Source organism: Spermophilus citellus (genome assembly GCF_964194105.1).
Source record: "Spermophilus citellus genome assembly, contig: SCAFFOLD_91, whole genome shotgun sequence".
In the NCBI taxonomy this organism is placed as follows: Eukaryota; Metazoa; Chordata; class Mammalia; order Rodentia; family Sciuridae; genus Spermophilus; species Spermophilus citellus.
This window is the reverse complement of record NW_027673011.1, coordinates 980,665-995,723: the sequence shown is the minus strand read 5'-3', so window position 1 is coordinate 995,723 and position 15,059 is coordinate 980,665. Positions and strand designations below refer to the sequence as shown.

The 15,059-nt window shown below is 36.5% G+C and overlaps 1 protein-coding gene across 1 annotated transcript in view; it reads left to right on the top strand.

Annotated features, from left to right (window-relative positions):
- Positions 1 to 1,568: 1,568 nt before the first annotated feature.
- LOC308640251 (A-kinase anchor protein 9-like) overlaps positions 1,569 to 15,059 on the top strand; it is a gene marked incomplete at its 3' end in the record, with an annotated part of 67,145 nt that continues 53,654 nt past the window's right edge. The window contains exons 1-5 of the mRNA XM_081312222.1: positions 1,569 to 1,798; positions 7,064 to 7,309; positions 7,832 to 7,876; positions 14,200 to 14,253; positions 14,630 to 14,803. Of these exons, the coding sequence (XP_081168348.1) occupies positions 1,751 to 1,798; positions 7,064 to 7,309; positions 7,832 to 7,876; positions 14,200 to 14,253; positions 14,630 to 14,803 (567 nt within the window). The 5' untranslated portion in view covers positions 1,569 to 1,750. The remainder of the gene's footprint in view (positions 1,799 to 7,063; positions 7,310 to 7,831; positions 7,877 to 14,199; positions 14,254 to 14,629; positions 14,804 to 15,059) is intronic.

Here is a 15,059-nt window from a genome sequence, read left to right as displayed (position 1 = left end):
TCCCCCCTAGGGTGGAGTGCCCTCTCCCATAGGTCCTGAGTGGGGGCGGGAGCTCCACCCCCCACCCTGACACCCAGGTTGTTGAAGCCTCCCCTGGGAACGGGAGTGCCCTCTGCCCTGGGTGAGGGGTGGAGGGAGAGCTCAACCCCCTACTCCAACACCCAGCTTCCAGAGGCCTCCCCCAGGAGGGTTAAGGTTAGGGTTAGAGTGGGGAGTGCACCTCTGTGGTGGGTGCACAAGGGAGCTCCCCCAGCCACCCAGGTTAGAGGCTCCTCCCCCCTGGAGAGGGGAGTTCCCCTGTGCCCTGGGTGCACTGGGGAACTCCCCCAGACACCCAGGTTAGAGGGGACTGGCCCCTGGAGGGGGGACTGCCCTCTCCCCTGGGTGTGGAGGGGGGGGCTCCCCTCCAACTCCCAAGTTAGAGGGGCCTTCCCCTGGAGTCGGGAGAGCCCTCTCCCCTGGGTGCGGAGGGGGAGCTCCCCCACCCACACCCAGGTTAGTGGGGCATCCACCCCAGAGGGGGGAATGTCCTCTACCTCTACCAGACTGGGGAGTGCCCTCTCCCCTAGGTGAGGGGTTAGGGGCGGGAGCTCCTCCCTCCCACCCCAACACCCAGCATGGAGAGGCCTCACCCCCCCAGGGGGTAGTGCCCTCTCCCCAGGATGCGGAGGGGGGAGCTCCCACCCCCCTCACACCCAGGTCGGAGGGGCCTCCCCCCCTAGGGTGTAGTGCCCTCTCCCCTAGGTGCGGAGTGGGGGCAGGAGCTCCACCCCCCACCCTGACACCCAGGTTGGTGAAGCTTCCCCTGCGTAGGGGGGAGTGCCCTCTGCCCTGGGTGAGGGGTGGAGGGGGCGCTCAACCCCCTACTCCAACACCCAGCTTCCAGAGGTCTCCCCCAGGAGGGTTAAGGTTAGGAGTAGAGTGGGGAGTGCCCCTCTGTGGTGGGTGCACAAGGGAGCTCCCCCAGACACCCAGGTTAGTGGCTCCTCCCTCGCCGCCTGAAGAAAACCGCCGCCGTCCCCCTCCACTGCCCCCACGCGGACCCCAGCCCTGCCGCCTTACATTGCGGTGGGAAGGAAGTTGCCACCGCCACGCCCCGGCTGCCCCCACGGGGACCCCAGCCCAGATGCCTCACCAGGCGGCCAAAATGAAGCTGCAGCCGCCGCCTCGGCTGCCCCCCACGGGGACCCCAGCCCGGATGCCTCACCAGGTGGCCAGAATGAAGCTGCAGTCGCCTCCCAGGCTGCCCCCCCCCAAGCCCGGATGCCTTAGATTGCGGTGGGAAGGAAGTTGCCACCGCCACGCCCCGGCTGCCCCCCACGCAGACCGCAGCCCCAATGCCTCACCAGGCGGCCAGAATGAAGCTGCAGCGACCTCCCGGCTGCCCCGTGGACCCCAGCCTGGGTTAGAATGTTGGGCCCCTCGAGGCCAGCGGGGAGGGGCCGCGGGCACACCTGCCAGGCAACGCGGGATTCGAGGCGCCTGCACACTGTGACGTGTCTTGACTCCCGCCTCACTCTGTGTTTACTTGGAGACGGAGATGGCGGTGACTTCTGCTGTACTGGTGTGGACCAGGACGACTCGCCAGTGATTGCAGCCACTGACTGGTTTTGTTCTGGCGGGGAGGCAGCTCCCGGCTGGGCTCTGCTGCCTGGATCGCGGAGCTAGCCGTCCCACCTCGGTCTGAACCGGTTTTTCCTTTCTACCCCGACCCCCTCCCTGTTCTTTCCCTGCCTACCCCGGAGAAGCCATGGAGGACGAAGAAAGAAGGAGAAAGATAGAAGCTGGTAGAAAGAAGGTAGGAGAGCAGGGGACTGCCGGGCCAGAGGTGGGAGGCGGTGGCCGGGAAAGGGTGGGAGGAGGCCTGGGGAACTAGTTTGCAGCAGCCGGGTGCCGCTGCGCTTGGAGGGAGGTGCTGCAGGGTCTGGGTTATAATCTTTTTGTTTCCATGGTTAGGCCACCAAAGTTTTTCTGTCACACTTTATATAGCTTCTTGTTTATCATCCATGAAGGAATATTGAAAGGCTTAATGACAGCCCTGAAAAGAACAAATAGTCACCATAATTAGAATTATTTGGGATTTCTTCCATTTTCTACAGGAAAAACATAAAAATCACTTTTTATAGTTATTTTTAAATACTATAGAGATTACCAGATTACATATTTTTGTAACATTCTCTTTGAGGTACGTGCATTTTCACGTTTGTTTTTCCACTCGTCAAAAAACACTTGTCAGTTTGGCGATTTCATTTGTTCATGTCTTTAAAATTAATGTTCTAGGATTGTGAAATACTATGAAAAAGGACCTAAAAATACATAGAAAGCAAATTAGTATAATGAAAGGTTGGATTTGGAGTCAGATACTCTAGTTCTGTTTTGTTTTGCCACTGATTATGATATTGATCAGGTAACATTCATTTTTAAAATATTTTTTTTATTTCTACACAATACATTTATTTTGTTTATTTACTTTTATGTGGTGCTGAGGGCCTCGCATGTGCTAGGCGAGCGCTTTACCGCTGAACCACAACCCCAGCCCCTAACAAATTGATTTTTATATATCAGCTTCTACATTTTTGTCTCAGTAAGATGTTTTCTGACCTCTCCCCACAGTCCCACAAATTGAATTTCCATTGTATGCTGTCTTTAATGCATATACTTTCTCTTCAAAGCACTTTTTATAACTTGAATGTACATATTTCTTTATTTGTTTAATATTATCTTTCTTACTGGATTACAATTCATGAGAGTTCATATGTGTTATTTATCACCGCATGCCCTGTCATAGCTCATGATAGGCAGTCAATAAGTATTTGTTAAATAACTGAACTATATACTTACAACCTGACATAAATCCAATTTTTATGCTTTCCAGGCATAAAACTACAACACATCTATTTCGGAAGGCCTTTTTAAAGAAAATCAGGACAATACAGTTTCCTATAACACAATACACCTCTTCTCTCTCTTCTCGCTGTCCATATATGTATATATGAATGACTGTCAGGCTTAAGAAATTGTGCTTTAACCCTTATTTCTCACTCCATTTAATAATAGTTTGGCATTGTACTGTGAAGTTCTACTTTTGAGACCATGTGTTTCATTGATGTCCAGCACAGTGCCTGGCATGTAGTAAATAGTCAATGGACACACAAAAATACACAAAAACAGACTTCAATTAGTCATTTATTTTTGAAGGAACATTATAAAAACTTGGCATGTTTTTATATATAACATTTTGAAAATGTATTGTTTTATTGAGAATGATCATTTATAAAATTATAAATATTGAGTTTAAGGAACTCAATATATTTATATTCAGTTGTGTATTCATGTTCTGGTCAAGATAAGACATTTACTTGTGATCTGGTATACTTTTGAAAGATAAATATGTGAACATAATATCTTTCCAGTAAGTCTTGCAACTATTTCTGTGACTACATATGTTAACACTTTTATAATTGGCTTCCAAATGACAAACACAGATGGCTGTAGTCTGAATTTTCAGCATGTTTTAGAATAAATGTTTTCTCAGTAATTTAAAGTGCATCATTTCAGTATCAGATGGTTATCTAATTGATTCAGATTTTTTTGCTTATCTGCTAGCTTGCCATTTTTCAAATTTAAAATAAAACTAAATAGCTATAAATAATTGAATATGTGATACGATCTTATTCCTTTCACATTTTTATAAAACAGTAGTCTTGCCAGAAAGCTATTGTGGATATTATTTTTATGAGAAACTTTTTGTTCTGTTTTGGTTTTCTTGGTGGAGGGAGGGAGGTTATAGTGAGAAGGATTCTTTTTATGTTCTTATTCATTTATTAGCCATTTTTGTATTTGGTCTATTTAATAGTTACAGTAATTCCAATCATATATTTCCTCTTTTTAAGGAACAAAGAAATTTACTTAGTCTCATTCTTTTATCTTTCACCTTTTAAGAGTGATTAAAGTAATTTGAAAATTGTTCATTTTAATTTTGAAACCATGGAACATTTTAATAAAGTAGAATTAGATATGCCTTTTATATGATCTTGCTTAGTGTGGTGACTTTTTAATAAAAGATAAATTATCCTTTTAAAAAATTCAACATAGGGGCTGGGGATGTGGCTCAAGCCGTAGCGTGCTTGCCTGGCATGCGTGCGGCCCGGGTTCGATCCTCAAAACCACATACAAACAAAAATGTTGTGTCTGCCGATAACTAAAAAATAAATATTAAAATATTCTCTCTCTCTCTCTCTCTCTCTCTCTCTCTGTCTCTCTCTCTTTTAAAAAAATAGATAAAAATTTCAACATACATTTATTTAATATTGCTCTAGGCTTTTAATATATAGAAGTAGGGAGGAAAAAAAAGTCCTTGCCCTCATGGGGTTTACCTTCTGGTTAATTTTTCTGAAAAAATAATATAACTCATATAATGAGTAATATAGGCCTAGAACATTATCTTTTTAATTATGTCTGTAGAAGTGATTCATTCTAAATACTATAATGGAACTACTTCTACTTTTTATTCCATATCTGTGTGCTACTTTTTGCATTTAGTAACAGATATTCTTATTTTGGAGGGTTTTTGTTGTTGTTGTTGTTGTTTAAATCAAACTTTCCATTCTTTATTTATTTATCTTTCATTTTGTGCTGACGGTTTAACCTGGGCCCTGTGTGCATGCTAGGCAAGCACTCTACCACTGAGCCACATCCCCAGACCTAAGTCATTCTTTCTATAATGCAAAGTTAATAATTTTTTCCTTTGTTATATATTTGACATTTGAATACATATTAGATATAAATTATTGATATAATCTGACACTTGGAATTTTAAGCAAAATCTTCATCTTTGCCTTGATAAATTTTGCTGACTAAATATATTCTAACGCAGAAACATGATATTTCAAGAAGTTTCTGAAATTGAGTATATTAGAAATCTCATTATTAGTATTTATTTTTTGGCATTGCATTCTCTCTAAGGGATGTTTTAAAATAATGCTCCTGGATTTTTGATTCTATTTATAGATAAAGTATTTGCTAATATTCTATTTAGTTTATTTTTAAGAATGATCTGCTATGCTTCAAGTAGTTCAAGTACATTCCAGCAGCTTAATAATGTGCAAATAGAGGCAACTGGTCTTGCACCTGTTCCTCAACGCACTGGGTAGTTACTAAATAACTGGGAAAAATGTTAAATGTGAAATATTTTTATACTTTGTAAGTACAATCATGAGCTATTTTTGACTTATGAATTAAATATCTTCATTAAGGGAATAGGACATGTTTATATGCTTTTCTTCATCTACAGCAGATAATTTAAGTATAAAATGTTATTTATAAATAATATATTTGCCACATATTTTGATAGTAACATTAGCAAGATTGCTTTAATACTTTAGATAATAAGAAATTTATTTGCTGTCTTTGTAATTGGTCTGGTTAATAGTTATGGTAATTCTAAGCACATATTTCCTCTTTTTAAGGCAGAAAGGAACTTACATGTGGTCTTCTTTTTTCTCCTCTTAAGAGTGATTCAGGAGCTCAAATTAAATTTAAGAAGTCTTTGTCAGTAGTTGCTTTATATAAAAATCAGAAAACTTAACTCTATTTAAAAAAATACAGTAATAGCTCAGCAATAGATCCTTTGCCTAGCACGTACAAGGCTGTGGGTTTGATCCTCAGTACTACATAAAAATAAATAAAATAAAGGTATTGTGTCCATCAAAAAAAATTCATGAGAATAAATAAATAAAATGTAAGTGAGCAATAGGAAAAATACCTGTAATCTGAACTCCAAATGTAAACAAAAGTTGTTAAGGTTGTAGTTTTCCAGAATTTATCTATGCCTATGAATATAATGATATTTAAATTCATACTGGATATAATCATTGAAAGCTATGAGCCTGAGACTTGCCTTATCTTTTTAAAAATGAAGTATAATTTTCCTTTCATGAAAAGAAATAGATATGCTACAATACTACTTTATACCTGCTATTATATCACAAAGTCTTTAATAGCAATTGCTTGCATTGGTATTTTTAATATAAGTTCACCATAATTAGTCTAGTGTTACCTGGTATATAATGTGTACTTCTGATTTTAGGTGGTAAGAAAATATTTTAGGTCTTAAAAAACTTTGGATAGTATTGTAAGAAAGTTTTTACCGTTTTCAGTTTTCTTTCTGCTTATGATAACGAAAATCTGTTTGATGCTTGTCTGTCTTTAACAGTCTTTAATTTTGTCCATTTTTTTCATAGCCTTCAGCAACCTCTAACTAAAATTTCAATAATAGATTTATCATTTCTTTTATTTTCAATTTATCTCTTAAAAGAAATAACAAGTGATATTAACTTCCAATTTAAAGAAAATACACTGTTTAAAATATATTAAGTAAATGATAACGTATCGATGACTAGGGTTTGGTACAAATTCTGATGATGACAGACAAATGATAAAACACTGCTGTTTAAAATTTTAAGTTACTTGTAAGTTTTTCCCACTATAAATATGGCTGCAGTGAGCATTTGTATAGCTAATAGGCTAATTATCTTTTTTGTATAAAAGATAATTATAGATGATATCTTTTGTATAAAGTAGTAGAACAGAACAAGTGTGTTTGGAGCTCCTTGTTTTTGTGTGTATTTTCATATAATCTTAAATCCAGAGATTATACTGTGAATGAGAGTCCCTCTATTCCCCTATTCTAGTTATAGAATAGTTATTCCCCTAACTCAGCTAATTTCCTCTTCTTTAGGCAGAAGCCATGGAGGACGAAGAGAGAAGGAGAATGATAGAAGCTGGTAGAAAGAAGGTAGGAGAGCAGGGGACCGCCGGGCCAGAGGTGGGAGGCAGTGACATGTTCATGCTCATTTCTTACCCCTCAATATTTAATAAGTTCATTCACAAGTACCTAGTGTTACAAACTTTACAACCCGAATATTCAATCCAATAGTTATTCTGAAACTGTGAAGTCATCTATATTATTATCATCATTTTAATTTGGTGATAGTTTGATCTTTTAAAGAAAGTGATCCCAAAGAAAAATTATCATTGATGTTAATGATACTTTTTCCTGTAGCTTGCCGAGTTTCGAGAAAGAAGAGCTCGATTGGATGGACAAAACCCTCATAAGAAGCCAAAAAAGAAGAAAACCTCAAGCAATAAAAATGATGTTCATGGCTTGAATATTGATCAATCAAAGAGTGAGGAGATGTTCATAAATAGTTCTCAGGGTGTTGGATCGGCCGTGATGCCTGAATCCACAATAATGAGAACTCTAAACAATGAAGAAACGCTTAAACATGAACAAGTTTTTTCTGTTGATGTAAGTTTTCATCCAGATTTTAAAACATTCTACCTCTAACTAGAAAGTAGTGGCAGTGAAAAGTCATTAGCATCCACCTGAGGGAAGCTTGACAAAGTCATTGGCTTTTTAGCATCAAGAACTGATAATTCTTTAAAGAACTTGAATTTTTCTGATGGCATGTTAAGGATTTAGTTTTATTTAAAAGAGTTACATAAATTAGAGGAATGGTGTCTTTGATGCTTTTGGCTTACAGATGACATCTACTATATATGTAAAAGTTCTTGGTACTTTTGTATTTATAACAATGCCTTGTGATAAATTTTATATGCATTATTATAAGTCATTGTAATTCATAATGAAATGAAATTTTTAAAGATTTGGATAATTTTTACTAGTTTTTTAATAGTATTTTTGTGAATTTTCTATCATTGTTACTAACAGCAATGTCTTAGTAAAGCAGGATTTTTTTTTTTTTGTAAAGTATGATATTTAGCAGGGGAAAAATGTCATAATTGTAATCATGTTTTACTTTTGTTTTAGCTGGAAAGTGAGATTTCAACCACAGCAGATGATTACACTTCGGAGGTAAGACTAACATATCCCAATTAAAAATGTCATAGATAAAATTGATATTTTTTTTGAAATTATTGATTGTTGGTACTTTATTTCTTATAAATTTATATGCTTCTGTATATATTTAATATAACTTAACATAATATAATATAAATGGATTGAAAAACTGAAAATTATATTTTACTGCTGTATCTTTTTCCAGTGGTTAGCTAAAGTCTTAACTGTTTGAATTGCTTAATCCTTAATTATATAGCAGCCCTATTTTGGTTTTTAGGAAAGTGAGTCTGCATTTCTAGGACCCATGACCATTTTAAGATAGCCATTTAGCACAGTAAAAATTTTATAATTTAGTATGATTTTTATAGTAATGCTTTTTACAAATGTTTGAATACTAGTTTAATAAAATGTGTTTATTGGAATTAATGTTGCTGTAGTGTTGTGTATGTGTGCATGTGTGTACGTGTGTGTTACTGGGCATTGAACTCGGGGCCTTGTACATGCTAGGAAAGCACTTTGTCACCAAGCTACATTCCCAGCCCTTTTTCAGTTTCATTTTAAGATAGATTCTCACTAAGTTGCCCAGGCTATCTTTGAACTTGTGATCCTCCTGATGCATGGTGTGCATCACCATGCCTGACAATGATGATTTTTATTTTAGGTGATAAACTGTAAAATAGGCATTGGTCTCTTAAGAAATACCTGCCTTCTTTATATGTTTGCAATAAGTATCACTTTGTTATCTTATTCTTTTTAGATATGATTGTCATTTCTTTGCTCCCAAATTTAGAGTACATGGAAAATTATTATTTACTCTGAATGTTTAAGCAACTTAGTATATTTCATAAGTCTGAATTTATTGTAGGCTTCTAATAGAAAAACTAGGTTCTTTTTTTAAGAGAGAGAGAGAGAATGAATATGAACCTTTTTTGTAGATGGACACAACACGATGCCTTTATTTTATTTTATTTTTTTTTAATGTGGTGCTGAGAATCAAACCCAGGTCCCGCCCATGCTAGGCGAGCGCTCTACCACTGAGCCACAATCCCAGCTCGAAAAACTATGTTCTTAAATTAACATATTACAGTTTTTATTTTTGTTGTTTGGGTGTGGGTGTATGTTTGTTACTGGGGATTAAACCCAGGGATGCTCTACCACTGAGCTACATTCCCAGCTGTTTTTATCTGAAACTGACTTGCTAAGTTGCTCAGGCTAGCCTTGTACTTGCAAACCAGAATTATCTCAACTTTATCCATGGTGTGGTTGACTCTGAGGATCTGCCTTTGAACATCTCCCAAGAAAATGCTCCAGCAGAGCAAAATCTTGAAAGTCATTCACAAAGACATTGTTAAAATTTGCCTTGAGCTTTTTTCTGAGCTGGCACAAAATAAAGAAAACTACAGGGAAAAAAAAATGTCAGAGGCATTCTCTAAAACTCTCTAAAACCTGGAAGCTCTGAGGACTCCCAATAACTACTGATGCCTTTCTGAGCTGCTTGACTATCATACCTCCCAGTCTGGAGGTGAGATCACTTTTCTGTCAAAAATGTCTGTTGCCTGAAGGAGACTCAGGTCTCATCACTGAAGAGAGCAAAGATCAGATAGCAACTCTGCTTTTGTGGAGTGGAGAAACAGGGCTTTCAGGTTGTGTATTGGTGAGTATTGCATGCTGTAGCTTGGGGAATTTGGTGGGAAGGCCTGCAACTAACTAAAGATGAGGATGAGAAGAATGAAATGGAGGGGAGTGAGGTGAAGTTTGAGAACTCTTCTGCAAACTTATGAAAGAAATCTTAGATAAGAAGTTGAGAATCTTAGTTATGAAGGTTGTGACAATCCTCCAGTAGGCTGTCTTCAACCTGCTGCATTGTGACTAGTACTCAGGGCTGAACAGCGAACTCAGAGCAGATCATAACAGTCCAGGCACTTCAAGACAACTCTACAGTGGGCAACATGATGACCAGAAAGTACTTGGAGATAGATCCTAACCAACTCATTGTGGGGCATTATAAATATGTTTAAACTGAATTAGAGGAGAACTAACTGAATATTTGCTATAGAGGTATTAGATATAATTATTATACTGGATAAATAATTTATGTAATACTGATAACATGATATTTGACATGATCTTTGATGGATATTTACAAATATTCATTTTATTGCACTGTTACTTCAAAATAGAAATTTTAGTGTGTACTAAAATCAGAATGTGTCATTTCTGAGTCATGAAAAACTAATTGAAATTTAGAAGTATTATAATTTGAAAATTATCACAAGTGACTTTATATCTAGAATTAGTATTCCTACATTCTTGTGGTTTTTCACCAATTGCAATAATGTGTTAACAAAAGTTGGTTTTTTGCCTTCCCTTTAGCTTTATTTCCCTGCCTACCCTGCAGAAGCCACAGAGGACGAAGAAAGAAGGAGAAAGATAGAAGCTGGTAGAAAGAAGGTAGGAGAGCAGGGGACCGCCGGGCCAGAGGTGGGAGGCGGTGGCCTGGAAAGGGTGGGAGGAGGCCTGGGGAACGAGTTTGCGGCAGCCGGGTGCGCTGCGCTCCGAGGGAGGTGCTGCAGGGTCTGGGTTTCCTCCCCTCCCTCCTGTCCCTTTTCCTTTTAAAAAATTCAACATAGGGGCTGGGGATGTGGCTCAAGCCGTAGCGTGCTTGCCTGGCATGTGTGCGGCCCGGGTTCGATCCTCAACACCACATACAAACAAAGATGTTGTGTCTGCCGATAACTAAAAAATAAATATTAAAATATTCTCTCTCTCTCTCTCTCTCTCTCTCTCTCTCTCTCTCTCTCTCTTTTAAAAAAATAGATAAAAAATTCAACATACTTTTATTTAATATTGCTCTAGGCTTTTAATATATAGAAGTAGGGAGGAAAAAAAGTCCTTGCCCTCATGGGGTTTACCTTCTGGTTAATTTTTCTGAAAAAATAATATAACTCATATAATGAGTAATATAGGCCTAGAACATTATCTTTTTAATTATGTCTGTAGAAGTGATTCATTCTAAATACTATAATGGAACTACTTCTACTTTTTATTCCATATCTGTGTGCTACTTTTTGCATTTAGTAACAGATATTCTTATTTTGGAGGGTTTTTGTTGTTGTTGTTGTTGTTTAAATCAAACTTTCCATTCTTTATTTATTTATCTTTCATTTTGTGCTGACGGTTTAACCTGGGCCCTGTGTGCATGCTAGGCAAGCACTCTACCACTGAGCCACATCCCCAGACCTAAGTCATTCTTTCTATAATGCAAAGTTAATAATTTTTTCCTTTGTTATATATTTGACATTTGAATACATATTAGATATAAATTATTGATATAATCTGACACTTGGAATTTTAAGCAAAATCTTCATCTTTGCCTTGATAAATTTTGCTGACTAAATATATTCTAACGCAGAAACATGATATTTCAAGAAGTTTCTGAAATTGAGTATATTAGAAATCTCATTATTAGTATTTATTTTTTGGCATTGCATTCTCTCTAAGGGATGTTTTAAAATAATGCTCCTGGATTTTTGATTCTATTTATAGATAAAGTATTTGCTAATATTCTATTTAGTTTATTTTTAAGAATGATCTGCTATGCTTCAAGTAGTTCAAGTACATTCCAGCAGCTTAATAATGTGCAAATAGAGGCAACTGGTCTTGCACCTGTTCCTCAACGCACTGGGTAGTTACTAAATAACTGGGAAAAATGTTAAATGTGAAATATTTTTATACTTTGTAAGTACAATCATGAGCTATTTTTGACTTATGAATTAAATATCTTCATTAAGGGAATAGGACATGTTTATATGCTTTTCTTCATCTACAGCAGATAATTTAAGTATAAAATGTTATTTATAAATAATATATTTGCCACATATTTTGATAGTAACATTAGCAAGATTGCTTTAATACTTTAGATATAAGAAATTTATTTGCTGTCTTTGTAATTGGTCTGGTTAATAGTTATGGTAATTCTAAGCACATATTTCCTCTTTTTAAGGCAGAAAGGAACTTACATGTGGTCTTCTTTTTTCTCCTCTTAAGAGTGATTCAGGAGCTCAAATTAAATTTAAGAAGTCTTTGTCAGTAGTTGCTTTATATAAAAATCAGAAAACTTAACTCTATTTAAAAAAATACAGTAATAGCTCAGCAATAGATCCTTTGCCTAGCACGTACAAGGCTGTGGGTTTGATCCTCAGTACTACATAAAAATAAATAAAATAAAGGTATTGTGTCCATCAAAAAAAATTCATAAGAATAAATAAATAAAATGTAAGTGAGCAATAGGAAAAATACCTGTAATCTGAACTCCAAATGTAAACAAAAGTTGTTAAGGTTGTAGTTTTCCAGAATTTATCTATGCCTATGAATATAATGATATTTAAATTCATACTGGATATAATCATTGAAAGCTATGAGCCTGAGACTTGCCTTATCTTTTTAAAAATGAAGTATAATTTTCCTTTCATGAAAAGAAATAGATATGCTACAATACTACTTTATACCTGCTATTATATCACAAAGTCTTTAATAGCAATTGCTTGCATTGGTATTTTTAATATAAGTTCACCATAATTAGTCTAGTGTTACCTGGTATATAATGTGTACTTCTGATTTTAGGTGGTAAGAAAATATTTTAGGTCTTAAAAAACTTTGGATAGTATTGTAAGAAAGTTTTTACCGTTTTCAGTTTTCTTTCTGCTTATGATAACGAAAATCTGTTTGATGCTTGTCTGTCTTTAACAGTCTTTAATTTTGTCCATTTTTTTCATAGCCTTCAGCAACCTCTAACTAAAATTTCAATAATAGATTTATCATTTCTTTTATTTTCAATTTATCTCTTAAAAGAAATAACAAGTGATATTAACTTCCAATTTAAAGAAAATACACTGTTTAAAATATATTAAGTAAATGATAACGTATCGATGACTAGGGTTTGGTACAAATTCTGATGATGACAGACAAATGATAAAACACTGCTGTTTAAAATTTTAAGTTACTTGTAAGTTTTTCCCACTATAAATATGGCTGCAGTGAGCATTTGTATAGCTAATAGGCTAATTATCTTTTTTGTATAAAAGATAATTATAGATGATATCTTTTGTATAAAGTAGTAGAACAGAACAAGTGTGTTTGGAGCTCCTTGTTTTTGTGTGTATTTTCATATAATCTTAAATCCAGAGATTATACTGTGAATGAGAGTCCCTCTATTCCCCTATTCTAGTTATAGAATAGTTATTCCCCTAACTCAGCTAATTTCCTCTTCTTTAGGCAGAAGCCATGGAGGACGAAGAGAGAAGGAGAATGATAGAAGCTGGTAGAAAGAAGGTAGGAGAGCAGGGGACAGCCGGGCCAGAGGTGGGAGGCAGTGACATGTTCATGCTCATTTCTTACCCCTCAATATTTAATAAGTTCATTCACAAGTACCTAGTGTTACAAACTTTACAACCCGAATATTCAATCCAATAGTTATTCTGAAACTGTGAAGTCATCTATATTATTATCATCATTTTAATTTGGTGATAGTTTGATCTTTTAAAGAAAGTGATCCCAAAGAAAAATTATCATTGATGTTAATGATACTTTTTCCTGTAGCTTGCCGAGTTTCGAGAAAGAAGAGCTCGATTGGATGGACAAAACCCTCATAAGAAGCCAAAAAAGAAGAAAACCTCAAGCAATAAAAATGATGTTCATGGCTTGAATATTGATCAATCAAAGAGTGAGGAGATGTTCATAAATAGTTCTCAGGGTGTTGGATCGGCCGTGATGCCTGAATCCACAATAATGAGAACTCTAAACAATGAAGAAACGCTTAAACATGAACAAGTTTTTTCTGTTGATGTAAGTATTCATGTAAGTGACTAGCAGTAGTACTGTCCCCAGAGGAAAGTTCTTAGGGGAGTGTTCTTTACCTCTTTATTTCCCTTGGTTTGCTTACTAGCCTTTAATTAAATTTATACCAGTAAATGGTTTTATTTGAAAATATATAGGGCTTAATTTTAAAAATATATTTAGCTAATTTTAAGGAAGCATTTTGTAAAAGAAGATCTAGTAACTTGAAGCTTTTAGTTATCTTTCTGAAGACTAAATAGGAACTGCACTTAGAACTTCAGTTACTTAAATGAAAGTGTCTTTTGCATTGTAAGAACTTAGATGTTTGAGGAATGATTGACATTTGATATGCCTCTTAGATACTTCAGTTAAATATAATCACCATATTTGTTTTGCTATTAAGGCATTTTCCCTAGATGTAAAAGATACAGTTAGTAGAAATATTATTGTTAGGTAAATAAAATTTGGTCTATCATAATATATCAGGAAATTTTTTTATACAGGTAAATGATTGCTGTAATGTGGTGAAAACAGAAAAGCCTACCAATTTATTAATGGTATAGTATATAAAACTACTCATGATACTAATGTTTTTTATTATTTAAAACCATTTGACTTACTAACCAAGCTTTCTCCTGTATGTAATTCTTTCTGTATGTGATTTCTAAAAGTTACTAGATCTTCTTTACTGCTTAACAAAACAAAGTTACCTCATTTTCATTATAACATGGAATTGGAACAAAATTTGCAGATATGCTGTTTAGGTGCTTTTAAGGTAATATCACATTAATAGCAAACCAGATTGCTATAGAAGTGAACTTCAAAGTGAAGAGTGATGTTTTAAAGTGGATTTTGCTATGGAATTCAATATTCGAATTCCTCTCTCAGGAATGTTGCTAGTACTGAATTATTAAAAATATTGGGTTGATTTAGGAAGAAGAATTTGGTGTCGTTGATTCTTATTCTGAACAAGGCACACACTATAGTGAGACTCGCCTAGAGTTGATAGAAAACGAATTAGTTGGGAAACCTGAACATGAGCCCGAAGAACTGAACAGAGAACTGGAAGAAATGAGGGCCACCTATGGGACTGAAGGATTGCATCAGGTACATTTACCTTCTGTGGCCTTTGTTTGCTACTCACAAAAACAAAAAAGGAAATTTTTTTTTAAATATTTATTTTTTAGTTTTTTTTTTAGGTAGACACAATATCTTTATTTTACATTTATGTGGTGCTGAGAATCGAACCCAGTGCCTCACGCATGCTAGGCAAGGCACTACCACTTGAGCCACATTCCCAGCCCTCCAGGAAATTTTAATGATAGTTTATGTATTTAATGAGAATTACAGGTGTTAACTTAAG